Source organism: Octopus sinensis, linkage group LG10, assembly GCF_006345805.1.
Source record: "Octopus sinensis linkage group LG10, ASM634580v1, whole genome shotgun sequence".
NCBI lineage: Eukaryota > Metazoa > Mollusca > Cephalopoda > Octopoda > Octopodidae > Octopus > Octopus sinensis.
Genome location: NC_043006.1, coordinates 38,540,371 through 38,559,800, shown reverse-complemented (window position 1 = coordinate 38,559,800; position 19,430 = coordinate 38,540,371). Strand labels below are relative to the sequence as shown.

General features: G+C 36.6%; 1 protein-coding gene across 1 annotated transcript in view; it reads left to right on the top strand.

Annotated features, from left to right (window-relative positions):
- The window catches only part of LOC115216355 (pikachurin), a 700,561-nt gene that overhangs the window by 612,065 nt on the left and 69,066 nt on the right, over window positions 1-19,430 (top strand). Inside the window, exon 7 of the mRNA XM_029785606.2 lies at window positions 18,373-18,498. Coding sequence (XP_029641466.1) covers window positions 18,373-18,498 — 126 coding nt within the window. The remainder of the gene's footprint in view (window positions 1-18,372; window positions 18,499-19,430) is intronic.

The following is a 19,430-nucleotide window of genomic DNA, read 5'->3' as shown; positions in this document are numbered from 1 at the left end:
CAGACTGTTAGGATGACATTAATTTCATTCATGCTAAGAATAGCATATTTCTTCACGAAACAAAGAACACTGTTTAGTACAATATGGTTGATAGAGGCATAGCAATTATCAATGTCTATTTGTAAGAATTTATGTTTGTCCTTGTTTGGAATTTTAGTGAGCCAGCTAATTGCTTCTTGGGTGTTAGATATTTTCTTTCTAATTATGGGTATATATTTATCTAGAATTATTTTGCATAATCTACTTAGCAGGGCATATTAATTTAACTTTAGGGGTGGTTTGGAAGTTATCTTTATGGACTTTTATTGTTCTTCCAGCTCTGATAGGTATGAATGGTTCAGTTTTATCATTGATGCAATATTCTGAAAACATCTTTCTTGTGGCAGAGTGGTAAGAAGCTTTTTTCCCAACCACATGGTTCTGGGTTCAGTCCCACTGCATGACACTTTGGGCAAATGTCTTCTACTATAGCCTCAGGCTGACCACAGCCTTGCGAGTGGATTTGGTAGGCAGAAACTGAAAGAAGCCTGTTGTGTATATATAAACTGATGCAGTTTTGTCACGAGCTTGGGGAGATGCCTTCAAGATTCATTTCAAATGTTTTAAGCAATTCAATATATTCATTCTTCTCTAATATTCTTTTGCTTGGTTCAGTCATTTGACCACGGCCATGCTGGAGCACTGCTTTTAGTCAAGAAAACAACCATAAAATTTATTCTTTGTAAGCCTGGTAGTACTAATTCTTTTGGTCTCTTTTGCTGAACTGGTAGGTTATGGTGACATAAACACATCGACATCAGTTGTCAAGCAATGGTGCAGGACGAACACAGACACACACACATATATACACGATGGGCTTCTTTCAGTTTCCATCAACCAAATCCACTCACAAGGCTTTGGTTGGCTCGAGGCTATAGTAGAAGACACTTGCCCAAGGTGCCACACAGTGGAACTGAACCCGTAACTATGTGGTTGGGAAACAAGCTTCTTACCACACAGCCATGCCTGCGCCTTTTGGGCACATTGAATTTTTAGCTTATGAAAATAGCAATCATTATGATAACGACAGTGATGATGATGATGATAACGATGATAATAACAGAGATGATGGTGATGTTGATGATGATGATGATGATGATCGTGAAGATAATGGTGGTGGTGATGATGATAATGATAATGACAGTGATGATGATGATGGTGGTGATGATGACAATGATAGTGAAAATAATGGTGGTCGTGGTGATAATTATGATGACCACGACGATGACGACGATGATGATGATGATGGTTCAGAAAGCTAAAATAGAATAAATTCTGTGGGGGGGGGGTGTAGGTGGGGGTATCTGTGGACGGGGGAGGGTATGGATGTGAGTGGTTTGTGTGAGGGTGTGTGTGTATGGGTGTGTGGGTATGTGTGTGGGGGAGAGGTAGTATTATGTTAAAGCTGAAAAGGCTTCTTTCACAAACTGTTACCCAGAGTTTTCACATAACTGATATCTGTGTGTGTTTGTGTGTGTGTGTGTGTATACATACGCATATATATATATATATATGTATATATACACAGTTTCAGATTTAGAAATCCCTCATCAAAAAAATAGATATAGGATCAGCTAGCTCCTTATATACTAATTTAGCTAACTAATTAATTATTTTTCAAGCAAATGCCGAGGAGGAGGAGGAAGAGGCAGCACAACAACACATGCAGACTGGTTCTATTAAATCAACTAATTAATGTATCTCAGATGTTGTCTTTTGTTAAGCAATAAATTTATACAGGATAGTTTGTCAAATCCTTAAATTTCTAATATTTCTTTCTGCAGTCTGATGTTGGTATCTTCATACACATAGATTTCATTCTCCTTCTCTCTTTCTCTCTCTCTCATTCACTTGGATTTCAGCAATAATGACTTCCATTTATTCTGCCAAAAATTCTTCCTCCCACATTTTCTCAAATACATCTGCTCCCTCTATTACATTCCAATCTCCTCAAACTGCCTGCAAATCTTTGACCATATCTCCTCCTACATTGAGAACATAGATATTATATATATATATATATATATATATATGCACCTACATACATACGTATATATATATATATATATATATATATATATATGCACATACATACATATATATATATATATATATATATATACACACACATACATCACCTCTATCTTCTTTGAAGTCATTGTCTTCAGCAGCATCAGTGATCACCATTCCTCAATAGCTTTGCTATTCTTAACTCTTCACAAGAACTTGTTTCATCTCCTAATTGCATTCCAGATAGTAACCATGATATCCTTGTTATGCTATCTCTCTAGATATTTTTTTAATGGAAAAGGCTTTTGTACAAGTTTGCTCTTTAATACAGATGAGCAGTTCTTGAACGGTGCTACCAATGTAAGGCCTGGTACATTTGTTACAAACTGTGTAGTACACTTCATTGTTCTGTTTAACCTATGAACAAGCATCAGTTGTCATGCAGGAGTGGTGGCCAAACATACACCCAGACAGTCAAACACATATGCACACACACGTGCACAGACACACAGACACACACATACTTACACGTATCCAGACAGATGAACAAAGAAACATACACAGGCACACACACACAATCACACACAAAGGCACATGCACACACACATACACCCAGACAGACAAACACACACACATACAGACACATGCACCCATATACATGCACATATCCAGACAGATGAACACACATGCATGCACACACAGGCACACACATACACACACGCATGTGTATGCATGTGTGTGTGTGGCCCGGTCACCACTCCTGCATAACAACTGATGCTAGTTTGTTTACATCCCCAATAACTTAGCAGTTTGGCAAAAGATATCAATAAAATAAATACCAAACTTTAAAAACATATAAATACTAGGGTGAATTTGATTGACTGAACCCATCAATGACTCAAAGCAAAATAAAACAGATGGAAGAAGACATCTATTCAGGTACTTATTCTTGGAAGATCCAATGTATATCACTTTTATATTCAGGTCCCACTTTACAGATCTCATATTTGATTACATCAGTTTTTCCATCATTAAAGTACATCAGTTTTAACCCTTTCATTACACACCAGACTGAAACCGGCTCTGGCTCTGAGTACAAATGTCTTGTTTTCATATGTTTTCAATTAAAATCTTCCACCAAACCTTAGTCACAATTTATGTTCCTAACACTAGCTGAATGATAACCAAGTTATTTTACTAAATTCTTTGTTATATTTAAAGTAATTGAAAGAAACATAGAGCATCTCAAAAGAAATACAGTAATGAAAGGGTTGAATACCAGGTATTTTTTTTATAAGTTGCAAAACTTTCTTTGAGTTATTTTATCATGCCACCATATCAAAAAGGATGCAGGATAGCCATTGTCCTTTTGTGTCCCTTGGAATTTCTTTGATTGATGGCTTTCATTATGATGACAATCATCATCATCTTTATTTACTGCCCATATTCCAAACTTGCATGGATTAAAGAATTTGACAGGATCTAGCAAGCGGCGGGCTTGTCTTGAACTTCAGTGTCAGCTTTGGCACAGTTTCTATGGCTGGATGCTCTTTCTAATAGCAACCACTTTATAGAATGAACTCAATGTTTTTCTTTTCTTGCTACCGGATTCTAACGAGGTTGCTAAATAATTTGCAAGACAGAGAAACAAAAAGAAAAAAGACTAAGTGGCTCCATCCCCAATTAAGTATATATTTGTGTATATATATATATATTCATATAAAGTGTTTGAGGCAGAGTTTGTGCTTCCAGAAGAACCTGGAATATTTTTTCTCCATGTCAGTTTCATTATTCACTCAATAAATTTGTCTTCTTTTTTGACATGTTATATTCAGAACGGATTTATTCAGAATAATCATTAATTCTTAAGATTGTTGGTTGATGTTTGAAGAAGATATTCGGCTGCAGCATGGTTGAATAAGTATCAAGAGATTCCTTCCTTCACTACATAGAAATATATATATATATATATATATATATATATATATATATATATATATATATATATATACATGTATGTGTGTGGAGAGAGAAAAAGCAAGAGAGAGAAAAAGCAAGAGAGAGAAAAGAGAATGAGAGAAATATTTGTATTTCTATTTGTGTCCATGCATGTACGTACACACACATACTTGCATGCAGTTCCTACCTCTGTCTTTCAGTACATGTGTGTATATATGCATATATATATATGTAGATATATATGTGTACGTGTGTGTATATATGCATATATATATGTATATGTATGTGTGTGTGTGTGTATATATATATATATATATATACATATGTATGTATAGGCACATATTCAATGAGAATATTCATAAACACCTGTCTGTACCATTATTTTTGCATTATTTCTCTCCCTTACTACAACCGATCATTAAATATAAAGTCTCTCTTAAGGTTTCTTCAATATGTCAATGAAACAATAAAATGGATTTCTACATCATAAGATTTAATTAATTTACTTTCATTATTCTGTTATAAATATTTTTTTTTTTCATTATAAGCTCCAACTGAAAGTAAATTTTCTTGTTCATTTTCCTCTTTTTTTTCTTTTGTCAACTTAACAGAATTGCTGGTATTCATAGAATGTTTATGAGATCTGTGTATATCCTCAAGAATTTGTTGTATTTCAAAGTCTTCCTATCTGATCTAATCTTGGTGTTTTCATTTTCAAACATTCTGTAGCATTTCCATTGATGTATTATAGATCAGTTCATTTAAATTCTCCCATGAACCTTCAGTATTATCAGCAGCAACCGAGATATTGCATGATTTTGCATTTAGCAACTTGCCAAGTTCTTCTAATTCTTCTTCCCCTTCTTCTTCTCATTGAATTTCACAGAACAAATAACCACTTCTATTCACTATTTTCTGGTTCTCAGAGAAAATTTTGAGCATTACTTTGACAGATATTTTTCCCCTCAAAAGACCATAGTCACACCAGAAATCCACTTAACTCTCATAAGATTAAGGAATGATATGGAATGGAGGATTCTCTATCTACACTAACTTCTCACTTATCCCACTCTTTACCAATACCTTCCTACAATGAAGTTCAGCTTTGCTGAAGATATTTCTCTTCACGGTGCATTGAAGATTCTTCAGTTGGTATCTGTAACTAGATTCATAATTACAGCTTGAGGATGGCTGGAATTCCTATGAAAGTAAAGTTTCTTTGTTAGATTTTCTTTAAGGTTAGTCTCACTCGGAATTGTATCCTTGATGGATTGTGCTACTTGGCTACCTGCGAATGTGGAATTCTGAGAAATGTGCATCGGTATCAGCCTGTTAATCAACTATTTTTATCTTACACAGCTTATTCTTTTTTCATTTATTCATACACCTTCTTATCATCATTATCATCATGTATCTGTTTTCCATGCTGGTAAGGGTTAGATGGTTTTGACAGGAAGTGGTGAGCCAAAGGACTGTGCTATGCTCTACCATCTGCTCTGGCACAGTTTCTGTGGTTGGATGTTCTTCCTAATGCCAAACACTTTACAGAATAGATATATGTATGCATACGCACACACATATATATACACACACGCACACACATGCACACACATATATATATTAGGCTTACAAAGAATAAGTCCAGTGGTCGATTTGTTCAACTAAGGGCAGTGCTCCAGCATGGCCACAGTTCAATACATATATATATATATATATATTTTTTTTTTTTTGTACTTGTTTCAGTCATTCGACTGCGGCCATGCTGGAGCACCGCCTTTAGAGTGGTGAAAGAGTACAGCAGGGATCACCACCATCCCCTGCCGGAGCCTCGTGGAGCTTTTAGGTGTTTTTCGCTCAATAAACACACACAACGCCCGGTCTGGGAATCGAAACCGCGATCCTCTGACCGCAAGTCCGCTGCCCTAACCACTGGGCCATTGCGCCTCCAATATATATATATATATATTTTACTTGTTTCAGTCATTTGACTGCAGCCATACTGGAGCATTGCATTTAGTTGAACAAATCAACCCCAGGACTTATTATTTGTAAGCCTAGTACTTATTCTATCATTCTCTTTTGTTGAACAGCTAAGTTACAGGGACGTGAACAGACACACAAACGTACACACACACATATACATACATACATATATACATACGACAGGCTTCTTTCAGTTTCCATCTACCAAATCCAGTCAGAAGGCTTTGGTCAGTTCAAGGTTGTAGTAGAAGACACTTGCCCAAGGTGCCATGCAGTGAGACTGAACCCGAAACCATGTGGTTGGGAAGCAAGCTACTTACCACACAGCCACTCCTGCACCTATATATACATATATATATGTGTGTTGTGTGTGTGTACATATGAATATATTCTCTTCTGTTTTTAATCATTTAAATTCTTCTGAGGAAGAAGCTGGTTCCAGCAAAGATACAAAGCTCCTTTGTCAGAATGTAGATAACAAAAACAGTGTCACATTTTAAACTTGAGAAAAGCCTTGCATATCTATATTGTTCCACTTACAGATTGTATTTGTAAAATCTGAGTCAGTTGACTGATTTCATATCCTGAAAATCCAAGCTTATCCAGATTGTCACTTAGGCATTTAGTCACAAAGTCAAGTACCCTAATTGTTATTGGTGTATGTCTTTGTGTGTTATGTATGTATATACAGTGTTATCAGTTTAAAGACAAGAGCACTGATAATTAAAAGTTAATTACCTGTTTGTTTAATCACTTAAGATACAAACTGTATATGAATAGGAGAGAATTTTGTACTCTGTTGAGTTATTTAGATTTAATTAATTTTATGTAGCATAATACAATTACTGTCTGCATTAATAAACTGATTAGAGAAAAGTATTCTAATTAGTATAGTGCAATTACTCACAGTGATAATGAACTCATCATTTTATGAGAAAAAGTTATTTTAATTTTGATAGTCTGTGTTGTACTGTATCTAAATATTTAAGTAAAATAAACTCTTTTTACTTGATTCAGTCATTTGAATGTGGCCATGCTGAGCAATGCCTTTAGTTGAATGAATCAACTCCAGGACTTATTCTTTGTAAGCCTAGTACTTATTCTATTGGTTACTTTTGTCAAACTGCTAAGTTATGGAGATATAAACACACCAACATCAGTTGTCAAATGATGGTGGTGGAGGGGACCAAACATAGAACACAGACACACAAATATAAACATATATATATGTATGTGTGTATGTAAATACACACACATGACAGGCTTCTTTCAATTTCTGTCTGCAAAATCTACTCACAAGGTTTTAGTAAGCCCGGGGCTATAGTAGAAGTTACTTGACCAAGGTGCCACGCAGTGGGACTGAACTTGGAACCATGTGGTTGGGAAGCAAGCTTCTTACCACACACCCACTCCTGCGCCTAATTAATAACAATTTTTTTAAAGCATCTTAAGATGGTTAATTGACAAATCTAATTATAGATTTCAAATATTGCCCCTAGGCCAACAATTTTGGGGGGAAGGGGTTAAGTCGATTACATCAATCCCAGAGTTCAACTGGTACTTATTTCATTGACACCCCTCCCCTACCCGAAAAGATGATTGGCAAAGTCTACCTCAGCAGAATTTGAACTTAGAATGTAAAGATGGATGAAATGCCACAAAACATTTTGTCTGGTGGGCTTACAATTCTACCAGCTCGCCACCTTCACAAAGTTAATTATTGTTATCAAATTCTGGCACAAGGCCAGCCATTTTGGAGATGGGGGAGGGTAAGTTGATTACATTGACCCCTGTGTTTAGAGGTCAATGCCCATCATACTAACAATTCTACTTGCTCATTAGCTTGATAAAGCTAATTATTAAAAACTGAGCATGACAGATTCTTTAAGTTGGGCCAAATTACAGGAGACTTAGGATGAGATGGTTAGATAATGTTCATAGTCTCAGATAGTCTCACTTGGGAATCTAGCAGGAGAGTGTAATGAAAATTGCTTCTGATAGGCCCCTATGGGGGAGGTACTTGAGGACACTACCCCCACAGCCCTTCCAGTAATACACTGCAGTGAAAATGGGTGAATGAGCAACTGAGCATTATCTATCTTGAGAAATGGACATTTTGAGCCATTTTGTTGTTGTTTGTTCCTTTTTGGGCCATGCCTGGCTAATAAGGGCCAGTTTCCCAGTTTCATTGGCATATAGGTTCCCCACCTGGATGGGATGCCAGTCCATCACAGGTGAGCTGCTAGATGCAGGAGGAAAGAGTGAGAGAAAGTTATGGTGAAAGAGTCAGCAGAAGTTCGCCATAACCTTCTGCTGAAGCTGCATGGAACTTAGTGTTTTGCTCATAAACACACACATTGCCTGGTCTGAGATTTGAACCCATGATCCCTCGACTGCAAGTCTACTGCTCTAACCACTAGGCTATGTGCCTCCACATTTTGAGCCATAGTTGATGAAATTGCATGCTCAGTAACTGAGACACGCCATCGTGCAGAGAACTTTAATAAAATTGCTGAGAATTTTGACCATCTTTGAAGAGATTTGCCACAAACAGCTACAGAATCGATACACCAAGTCATTCACCACTCATTCATGAAGAACAAGACAATGATGACCACTGGCATTTTGATTGATCTTTGACAGAATTGATCACTATCATCAAAAAGTGACGAGCATTGAGAGGTCATGGGACATGTTTCAGGTATGAAATTGTACATTTCTCTGGAAAAAAAAATGCAAAAAGAAACAAGAAATGTGGAATAAAATACATTCATGTAAAGTCATATTTGACATGTCCGAATGCACTTGAATGTGAAAAGACCTTTCACTGCAGAGATAGTCCTGAGAGAAAATTTTCCTCCTGGACATATGTGAAAATACAATGTGCTTGCATTCGCTTTGCTCAGGATGTTGTCTAAAGTTTAATGTTTGAATGAATCAAACTTATTTTTTGTTCAGCTCTGACATCCAACATCTTTTACAGTGGTCTGCAAGAGGGGAATTTTAAACTGAATGAATGAATTTAACAGTTAAGCAAGGTGATAGCAATCTCAGGGTTTAGTATTGCATGTCCAGAACACAAGTAGGGCTCTATTCACTAGCTTAGGGAATCATGAGCAGAATTGTCTAAAGGTCTCAGAGAATCATCATCATCACCAGCACCACCATTGTCATTTAACATCCACTTTCCATGCTGGCATGAGTTGGACAGTTTGTGAGAAACTGGTGGTCCACAAGGCCACGTAGTGGCTTCGATGTCAGAATGCATTCATATTTCAAGAGCCACTTAGACAAATCATAGATTTTTCAAAATTACAATAACCAGAAATGTACAGTAGAAATAGTCAAAGAATTCATCAAAGTCTTTAAAAAAAAAAAAAAAGAACAGAGTGCTTCAGGGACAACACAATTGTTGGATTAAAAAATTTGATAGATTTTTAGCTATGTTCAGTTGAAGAAATCCAGGAAATTGAGTGAATTGTATAATTATTGTATAGTCAAAAAATGTGGGAGAAATTTCCAATAATATCATAATCAAATTTATAGATTCAATACATCATATGTGTATAATTGTGTTTCGAAGAATTTCAAATACCTGAATGATTATTAGTGGCATCTGGTTTTTGTTCTTCTAGATCTTTTATGCCTCCATTGCTTTTGTAGTAAAAATTACATGCTTTAAATGTTCTTCAATTAAGTCATGTTCATTTTTGTAACATTAACGATATTGTCAATAATTAGGCTAATTTCAAATTTTTGTTTAATCTTACATCATTTAAAAGAGTAAAAAAGAAAAATTTTCTTTCTATTCAAATACAGTCTGAATCGTAAGCAGCGAGATAAGTGGAAATAATTCATGTTTAATCAGCAGTAAATGCATGTCTTTAGAATTGATAACACCAAAGATATTCTTGTGTGTAAATTCATATATCATCACTATTGTCATCATTTGACGTCCTTTTTTCTATGCCGACATGAGTTAGATGCTTTAATAGAATCCAACTAGCCAAACAGGTGCATTGGTTTCTAATATCTGCTTTACCAAGGTTTCTGAGGTTGGATGACCTTCCTGATGTTAACAACTTCCCAGAATGTGCTTGGTGTTCATGTGTGTGTGTCCATGTGCATATGCAGGTGTGTACATACATTAAGTCTGTTTTCCATGCTGGCATGGGTTGGACGGTTTGACGGGGACTGGCAAACCAGGAGGCTGCACCAGGCTCCAATCTGATCTGGCTAGGTTTCTACAGCTGGATGCCCTTCCTAACGCCAACCACTCACTCCGAGAGTGTAGTGGGTGCTCCTTACATGCCACCAGTGCAGGAGCCAGTCAGGCGGCACTGGCATTGGCCACGACTACAATTTCCATTTCTGATTTCGATTTGATTTAGATTCTGGTTGTGATTTTGATTTTTGACAATCAAATGCATATATATATATATATATATATATATATATCAAAGTGTTAGTGCCATGCAGTGTTTAGAGATAAGCAAAATTTAGGTTAATTAAAATGCAGTTACCATGAAGAAACTATCTCTCTTATGATTAAAAAAAAAGGTGTGAAATTACCTGGTTTGTACAGTATTGTCATCTATCAGAAATCTATGTATGTATCTATGTATCTATGTATGAATGAATGTATGTATTATGTATGAATGAAGGCACATGGCTTAGTGGTTAGGGCATTTGGCTCAAGCTCGTAGGGTCACAAGTTCAATTCCTTTGTGGTGCCTTGTGTCCTTGAGCAAGACACTTTATTTCACATTGCACCAGTTCACTCAGCTGGCAAAAATAATTTGCACCTGTATTTCTAGGGACCAGCCTTGTCACTGTATGTCACGCTGAATCGCTCTGAAAACTATATTAAGGCTACTTGTGTCTGTGGAGTGCTCAGCCACTTGCATGTTAATCTCACGAGAAAGCTGTTCTGTTGATCATATCAACTGGAACCTTTGTTGTCGTAAGCAACAGAGTGCCAGGATGTATGTATGTATATGCTGTAGACTGAGCTCCCTTTTAACAGGCTACTGGTATGAGGAAACTTATTTGTCATGTTAAAGCCTCTAAATTTGATGGTTGAAGTGATGCTGTTGCTTTGGTGTAGTGGTTCGCACAGTTATGTGATTTGTAGCAAACGTGCATTTTCATCTGTATAGTCAATGCTACATATACAAATAAACACACACACACACACACACACACGCACACACACACACACACACACACACACACACACATACAGATAAGCATATAGATATATGTTGATGAGGATGTCTGGGTGGTTGCAGTGGGGTTGTCATAGGAACACAGCCACTTGGCTTTACATTTGATATCTTCAACATCACTCCAGGTGGCCTGGATAGTGGATGACATTTTTAGTTATGCCACTGCAAAGACAAAGCAAAATAAGTTGGTAAAATTGTTTGGATTTATACGTGTGTGTGTGTGTATGTATGCTTGCATGTGTGTGTGTATGTGGATATATGTGTGAGTGCATGTGTGAGTGTGTGTGAATGTGTGTTTCTATGTGTGTGTGAGATGTGTGTGTGAATGTGTTTCCCTGTGTGTGTGTGTGTGTGTGAGTATGTGTGAGGTGTGCGTGTATGAATGTGTGTGTGTTTGTGTGTGTGAGTGTGTGTGTGAGAATGAGTGTGGTGTGAGAAGGAGTGTGGTGTGAGTGTGTTTTTTTGTGTGTGTGTGTAGCATATGATGGTGGTCCTTCAAGTCAAACTGAAGTATGTATTAAATAAGCCAACAATGTGTGATATTTATAATGTTTTGGGTGAGGGATTTGACTTTCTGCTATAAAAGCTTTTCATTTCTGTAATAAGTTTCCAAACAGAATGAGCGTCACTTCATCACGTCTTTCTCTGTCAACAAACACACACACACACAACACACAAACACACACATACACAAACACACATACACTCAACACACACACACAAACACATATGCACAACACACACAGACACATACAAACACATATATAGACATACACACACACACATGTATACAAATACACACACACACATATACATATGCACACACACACATACAAGCACATGCAAATACTTGACAGCAAATATTCTTTTCTACTCTAAGCACAAGGCGCAAAATTTTGGGGGAAGTGGCCAGTCGATTAGATCGACCCCGGTATGCTTCTGGTACTTAATTTATCGATCCTAAAAGGATGAAGAGCAAAGTCCATCTCAGTAGAATGTAAAGACAGACGAAACATCTTGACATCAAATATTATCCCATAGAACAACCTAATAACTTGCATTGTTGTTATTATTATTCATTAGTCTTATTTCTATCGCTTGTTTTCACTGCACTACCAAGCACAGCTCTGTATACATTGGGCATGTGCTGTGGTTTGTTGTGGGGCTCTTATTTTTACTGTATTGAAAGTGTTTTACGTAGAATGTTTGCAGTGCCCAGTAGTGCTATTTTCTGTATGTTATATATATTCGTATGCCCTGGTGTTTTTGCTATTTATTTTTCTGTATTTTTATCATACCTAATGCACCTACCTCTCTCTAGCCCCCATTTTTCACATAGTTTCCAATGTAGCACTTTTGCTATCATCATCATCATCATCATCATCATCATTATTATTGAGCAGTGCATGCCATCAACGTGATACTGGGATAAAATATATGAAGTCCTGTATACCCATCAATACTACCTATCTGATAAGTATACACCAGGCACATGCATCACAACCATATGTGCACGACATGGTGATTTCATATCAAGATAAATAGCACATGACCTTGCAGGTGGGGCCCAGTTAGAATTTTCTTCAGGTCGAAGAGCCAATCCCACTCAAAAGGTACTTGAATAAGTGTTGTTTAAGGATGTTGAACGAAACACCCATCTTTCCAAAGGTAAATTATCCAAACCCCAAAGAATACCTCTCAACACATGGCTATGATGTTCCCCCACTACTTCTGTTCATGATCAGAGATGCACATATCGTCAGTCACAAAAGGACATGCTCAACTGGTTAAAGTTAAGCAAATCTGTGGTATTGAGCAGAATATTTGCTGTAACTCATCATTTATACCAAGACAAAACATGTCCATGATAATGCTCAACCTGACAGAGTCACTGCTAACCAGGAAAAATTGCTTAGCAGCATTTCTTCCAGTTTTACATTCTGAGTTCAAATTCCACTAAGGTTCACCTTGCCTTTCATCCTTTCAGGGTCAATAAGATAAGAGCCATTTGGGCACTGGTTGTCAGTGTAATCAACTTACCCTTCCCCACCGGAATTATTGACCTTGTGCCAAAATTTGAAATCGTTATTATCGTTATTATTTCTCTCAAAGAGATTCGTGAAAGGGGACAGGAGAAAGACAGAGATACATACTTGTGGCTGCCAAACTTAATGCCATTCTTTGGCATTGTCTTTACCTAATTATGATTGACAATTGAATATGAATATATGAATATACAACAACATTTATAATAATAATAATAATAATAATAATGATAATAATAATAATAATAATAATAATAATAATAATAATAATAATAATAATGATATAACAACAAAAACAATAAAATTGATAATAATTACTGAACTGTATAAATAATAATAGACACTAACTTTGGCAAAATATCAGAGATTTCAGGGAGTAAGAACTGTTGGTTATTTTAGAAAAGCTAGGAAGATGAATGACCTTGTTGGCCTGTATGGGTGACTGAGTAGGAATTGAACTCTGACTATAAAAAGGACTTGAATTAATGCAGAAAGGCATTTACTAATTCTGCCATTCTTCTGACATCTGTGATCTTTCTCTGTTATTTTTTTATTTGTTTTAGACATTAGATTGTGGCCATACTGGAGTGATTCCTTCAAGAGTTTAAGTCAAGCCAATTGACCCCAGTACTTACTTTTTAAGTCTGGTATTTGTTCTATCAGTTTCTTTTGGTGAACTGCTATGTTATGGGGGTGTAAACAAACCAACACTGGTTTTTACTTGATGGGCTGGACATACAAAGAAGTCACACATATATAGATATGTATGTGTGTGTGTGTGTGTGTATATATATATATGCACAGCATGCTGTGTGGTAAGAAGCTTACTTCCCAACCACATGGGTCCAAGTTCAGTCCCACTGTGTGGCACCTTTGGCAAGTGCTTTCTACTATAGCCTTGGCCCAACCAAAACCTTGTGAGTGGATTTGATAGACGGAAACTGAAAGAAGCTCATCATGAATATGTATGTATGTATGTATATATTTGTGTGTCTATGTTTGTCTCCCCACCATCACTAGACAACCAATGTTATTGTGTTTACGTCCCTGTTACTTAGCAGTTCAGCAAAAGACACTGATAGAATAAGTACTGGGTTTACAAAGAATGAAGAAGAAAAAGAAAGAAAAGAAGAAAATAAGAAGAACACGTTTTAACAAAGAATATATTTGTTTAAGATTTAAAAGGAAGGGAAGGAGTTTTGGTATTTGGATGGTAGGCGTTAATCAGAAAAAAAGAAAGAAAAGAAAGAATGAGGTGAAACAGAATTGAGAGAAAGGTGGTAGGAAAGAAAGAAAGGTAAGAATGGTTAGGAATCAGGTTGGGAAGGAGTTAGGAAAAGTAAGGAGGTAGGGTGGTGTATGCATGTATATGAGGGTATCTGTAATGCATTGGTCAATCTGGAGTTGTAAGAGAATATTCTTGCCAAAGATAATGTGCAGTGAACCTGAAGGAAGGTTCCTGAAGAACCTAAAGACTGAAGCTGAAGGAAGCATCTTCACCACACAGCTATGTCTGCATGTTGTCTTTATATAGAACATATGCACAGTTGTAGATGTGGGGTAAGTAGCTTGCTTACCAACCACATGGTCTGGGTTCAGTCTCAGAGCGTGGCACCTTGCGCAAGTGTCTTCTACTATAGACTCAGGCCAACCAAAGCCATGTGAATGGATTTGATAGATGGAAACTGAAAGAAGCTCATTGTATATGTTTATGTGTGTGTGTGTATATATATATATGTGTGTGTGTGTGTGTGTGTGTGTGTATGTATATATAGATGTATTAAGGTGCAGTATGGTTGTGTGGTAGGACAGTTGTTTTCCAACCACACATTTCTAGGTTCAGTCCTACTGCATGGTACCTTGGGCAAGTATCTACTAATATAGCGTCAGGCTGACCAAAGCCTTGTGAGTGGATTTGGTAGATGGAAACTGAAAGAAGCGTCTCATATATATATGTATGTATGTATGTATGCATATTTGTGTGTCTGTGTTTGTCCCTGCCACCATTGCTTGGCAGCTGATGTTGGTGTGTTTACATCCCCATATCTTAGCAGTTCAGCAAAAGAGACCGATAGAATACATATTAGGCTAACAAAGAATAAGTCTTGGGATTGGTTTGTTCAACTAAAGGCAGTGCTCAGCATGGCCACTGTCAAATGACTGAAACAAGCAAAAGAATAAAAGAATATATAAATGTGTGTGTCTTTGTGTGTCCCCTACCACTGCTTGACAACCAGTGCTGGTATCTTCACATTCCAGTAACTTAGTGGTTTGGTAAAAGTGACCAATGAAATAAGTACCAGGTTTTAAAAAGTAAGTCCTGAGGTTGATCCATTCAACTAAAATTCTTCAAGGTGGTGAAGAATGGCCATAGCCTAATGACTATAACTAGTAAAAAAATGAAATAACATTTTCGCTGTGGTTTTGAAAAACACAGAGCAACCAGATTAACAAGAATTTAGAATAAAACAGAGAAGTGCGATTTGGTTGGACAATATCATTCTTCTAACAAGGCAGCGAGCTGGAAAAAACATATCGAAAAAACATTATCGAAATGCTCAGCGGTATTTCGTCTGCTATTACGTTCTGAGTTCAAATTCCGCTGAGGTCCACTTTGCCTTTCATTCTTTTGGGGTCAGTAAATTAAGTACCAGTTGCATACTGAGGTCGATCTAATTGACTGACCCCCTCCCCCAAAATTTCAGGCCTTGTGCCTTCAATAGAAAAGAATAATTTTCTTCTAACACCACAAACTTCTGTATCAGCCACTACATATCTCTTTATTCAGCAAGTTCTTTTTCCTTTGAATAATTTACTCATTTATCCACCTCTTTCAGACATTCCTTCCCTGCAACAACCAATCACATTTGAGACCATCTTTATGCTCTACCAAGTCTTTCTGTTAAGCATCATTTTGAAGTTTAACTGATTCTATAGTTACAGTTCTTTACAGTTCCTCAAGTAGCACTTTTTTATTTTACCATTTTCTTTTTTTTACCATATGCTTATTTTCACTAAAACAAGTCATATCAATAATCCATACTTGATTTTGGTAGATATTCTCTAAAATTTAATCTAACCCTTTAGCAAGTTTATTGTGGGATTTAAAAATCTTGACATAGTTTCTCATTATATTGTGGTCCCTCTGGTTTTAGAATTTTTTCCAATTAATTTTTCTTTTCTTATGCCTCAGCTCCTGCTTGAACCAACAATGTTTTGTCATTAATTTTAGCATAATCAATATCCGCAACTATTTTACAACCAGGCAACACATTAATTGTTTCTCTTTTTTTGTCCTCCTTTTTTTTCTTTTTATCTTTTTCCCTCCTTGTTTTGCCAATTCAAATTTAGAGTTGGAGGTGTCAGACAAAATGCCATGTGTTTTTTTTGTTTTTTTTTTCTTTAGTTATGTCTTTATGTTTCTGAGTTCAAATCCTGCCCAGGTCAACAATGACTTGCATCCTTCTGGAGTCGATAAAATGGAAGGCAGTAAAATACGGAGATTAAATTAATCAGTTATGATCCTCCCCAACCCCATAATTTGTGAGATGTTAATTAAAAAAAAAAATGCACTATACAAAACTATCATTATTAGCAAATTGTAAGGCAGCAAGCTGGCAGAATTGTTAGCAAGCCAGGGGAAAATGCTTAACAGTATTTCATCTATCTTTGCATTCTGAGTTCAAATCTAGACAAGGCTGACTGTTTTTCATTCTTTCGACAACTGAATCCTGAGATTGATGTAATTGACTGACCCCTCCCCCAAAATTGCTGGCCTTGTACCAAAATTTAAAATTATTATCAGCAAGTTAAGTTGGATAAACGGCTTAGTGGCATTCCTTCCACTGCTTTAGATTCTGAGCTCAAATTCCACTGAGGGTGACTTTGCCATTCATCCTTTCTGGGTTGATAAAATAAGTACCAGTTGAATTGCTGGTCTTGTGCAAAACTTTCAAACTGTCATTATATTTAATTATTCCTATTTTGTGACAAATAAAATAATTATTAGTAATTTACTGACTGGCCCCATGCAGTCAAAAACCAATGGCTAATTGTAATATTTTATATATAAATAAGATACAAAACCAAGTTTTTAGTTTAATAATTCTTTTATGTGAAAAATCTATCCTCAATTACATCCTTGATTGCTTGTTTCCTTTAAAAGAATTTTAAAGTTTTCCTTCCTTTTTGTACAACTTAAGGCCACATAAAACTGGCTGTGACTAAATACAGGAGCTGGCAAGTAAATATCAAATACACAGAGTTGAAATGCTGTTTGATTTTTTTTTTACCGTAGAATTTCCATCATCCTACTATCAGTTTGCCATCACCACTTCCTTCCTTCTTCATATGGTGTGATGGAGAAAAACGCAGGAGTATTATTATAGTAGATGTATTCGTTAAGGCAGTGAGCTGCCAGAATTGTTAACGTACTTGACAAAATGCTTAGCAGCATTTTGTCCATCATTATGTTCTGTGTTCAAATTCCACCAAAGTCGACTTTGTTTTTCATCCTCTCAGGGTCATTAAAACAAGTACTGCTTGAGTATTGGGGTCGATGCAATCGACTTATCCCCAACTCTTCCGAAATTGCTGGACTTGTGCCAAAATTTGAAACCAGGAATTTATGCATTTTCCACAAACAAATTCAACATTACAATGCATTGCAAGAAAACGCAAATGAAACTGCAAGAAAAAACTAGAATGGCATAGGGAGATACTTATTTATATTTAAAAGCTTTTATTTAAAAGAAATTCATATAAAAAATTATTGAAATGTTTAAGTACCATATTTGATGGCATATAAGCAACACATTTTTTCCAAAAATGCATTGCTAAAAAATTACACTGGGTCCTATATGCACAGTTGGGCCTCACAAAAGCTTTAATGCATTAAAACCATTTTTGTCCTAAATATGCATTGCTGCAACTGCGGCATGTCTAATATGCTCCTGCATCTTTTATACCAACAAATACAATAAATAAATGATGATGATGATAATGATGATGACTGTGAAGGTGGTGGTGATGGTGACGATGATTGTTGTGGTTGTGGTGGTGGTGCCGGTGATCATAATAATGAATTTTTCTTTTCTTTTTCTTTCCAGTGGAATGCAGTGCCAATGTCTGTACAGCTGTTGTGTGTGAGAACAGTGGGAAATGCGCCGTAAAATCAGCTGACACTCACATTTGTCTGTGTCCCCTGGGATATGTAGGCAGCAACTGTGAGACAAGTAAGTACTTACAACCTCTTGTTGTTGTTGTTGTTGTTGTTGGTGGTGGTGGTGGTGGTGGTGGCAGTGTTTGGTCTCCCAAGTTAGTTTTGATCCAGAAGAATTACCATTAAAATAGCATTCCTTCCACAGTCACCTATCTATTTATTCCGTCTGTCTGTCTATTTCTGTGTATTTGTATGTATTTCTCCTTACTTCCTTGTCCGTCCGTCCATCCATCCATCCATCTCTTTTATTTGTTTCAGTCATGCTAGAGCACTGCCTTTAGTCAAACAAATCGACTCCAGGTCTTATTCTTTTGCCGAACTGCTAAGTTAAGGGGGACACAGGGGGGACAAACACAGACACACAAACATACATATTTATATATATATATATATATACGACAGGCTTCTTTCAGTTTCCGTCTACCAAATCCACTCACAAGGCTTTGATCGACCCGAGACTATAGTAGAAGACACTTGCCCAAGGTGCTATGCAGTGGGACTGAACCCGGAACCGTGTGGCTGGTAAGCAAGCTACTTACCACACAGCCACTCCTATGCCTGCTATTCATCAATCTTTCTCTATTTTTATATCTTTTTCATATTCCCCCCTCTGTTTGTTTTTCTACCTGTCTATCTGTATACGGGTCTGTTAGTCTACCTGCCTATATAATCTATCTTTCATCTAGTCACCCATCCATGTCTTGGATTTTTATACATATTACATCCAGTGCTATGTTATCCAGTGTGTCCCTCCTTCTTAAAAACTTGTCAGAGTGTGATTCGAGGAAGCTTGGGGTGCTATTCCCAGCAAGCGGAGCCTCCACGTAGATTGCTTCCTAATTGACTCAATAACTGCAGTAACAGCAACAACAACAAAAAGATCAATAGAAATTAATTTACAAACAAGAAAAAATCATCAACATTCATAAAAAAATATCTAATTAA